We start from the raw sequence: 1,337 nt of genomic DNA on the forward strand, positions 1-1,337 counted from the left end.
GGTGTCTGCGTGTCCTCCAGGGGCGGCTTTGGGTCCTCCAGGGGTGGCTGCGGGTCCTCCAGGGGCCAAGGGCAGCCCCAGCTCGGATGGCAGCAGGACCGTCCTGCCCTGTGGGACAGGGGCAGTTTCAGCTCTGGAGCCATCCCCAGTGTCACAGTGCCCTCCTCCCTCCACAGCCACCGTGTTCCTGGAGCTCTGGAAGAGGCAGAGAGCCACCGTGGTCACCGACTGGGACCTGTACGGCTGGGATGAGGAAAAGGGGAGGACATCATCTCTCCTGCCTAGCACCTCCCCGTCCAGGGGACAGCTGGGCCTACAGAACACATCACGGGGACCACCTCGCCCAGCTTGACTCTCTGTGGATAGAAACATCTCAAGGAGACAGCTAGACAGCAAAGCCAAGGGCTGACAGCCCCAGGACAGACAGAGAGAGTCAAGCAGATGCTTGCCACTCCTCTGCGTTGCTGGCCACCTCTCCACTTGCACAAGGGCCTGAACTCAATCGGGACTGGCCACACTGCTGTGGGCTGGGTTGGGTGTTCACCCCTGTCCTCCTCTGACGCTGCTCATCCCACATGCCCATTAACACAACGGCCCCTGGGCTTTGCACTACCTGGGCACAGCTCTGCTGGATCCTTCTCTTCTCTTCTCTTTCAAAGGAGGAGCTGGCACTGGAGCTGATCAATAACTTGCAGTATGAGCCCCGGAAGTACCAGCACTCCTACCTGCGCAGCACCGTCGTCCTCCTCCTGGCTCTGCTGATGGTACGTGCCAGGGCCACCCCAGGAGGTCTGGAGTAAGGACACACGGGCCTTTCTCCTTCTGTCCCTGCTCTGCTGCAAGAGGAGCACCTCAGGGCGCCCTGCTGCCGGAGCAGGGGCAGGCAGGTTGTTAGGGCAGCTCTGTGCCCATCACCTCGCCGTGCCGACGGGAGAGGCCAAGCACCCTGGGGGCCTGGGCTGCAGGCTCTGCCCTCGCAGAGGCAGGCGGCGAGGGGGGCAAGGGGCCAGCCCCGGACACCCGTGTTCCTCCCCACGGGCCAGAGTCTAGAGGGACGCTCCAGGTGGAGACACCCCCTTGGGGACCTCCCAGCCTCAGCCGAGGGGCAGGGCTCGCCCCCGGGGCCACCCCCAGGGGAGCTGTGGGCGGGTGACGCTGGCGTGCCCCGCAGATCGCCCTGCTCATCGGCATCGCCCACGCGCTCGTCGTCTACCGGGTGGTGGCCACGGCTCTGTTCAGCCAGAGCGAGCTGGAGCTGCTGCGGGAGCAGGCCAACACCGTGGCCGTGGTGACGGGGGCCGTGCTGCACTACGTCACCATCGTCATCATGACCAAGG

The 1,337-nt window shown here is 65.0% G+C and overlaps 1 protein-coding gene across 1 annotated transcript in view; it reads left to right on the top strand.

Moving 5' to 3' along the window:
- ANO9 (anoctamin 9) overlaps positions 1 to 1,337 on the top strand; it is a gene marked incomplete at both ends in the record, with an annotated part of 5,444 nt that overhangs the window by 1,680 nt on the left and 2,427 nt on the right. The window contains 3 exon segments of the mRNA XM_008938684.1: positions 177 to 255; positions 656 to 764; positions 1,172 to 1,334. Coding sequence (XP_008936932.1) covers positions 177 to 255; positions 656 to 764; positions 1,172 to 1,334 — 351 coding nt within the window.

This window comes from Merops nubicus, unplaced genomic scaffold, assembly GCF_000691845.1.
Source record: "Merops nubicus isolate BGI_N331 unplaced genomic scaffold, ASM69184v1 scaffold34550, whole genome shotgun sequence".
Taxonomy (NCBI): domain Eukaryota; kingdom Metazoa; phylum Chordata; class Aves; order Coraciiformes; family Meropidae; genus Merops; species Merops nubicus.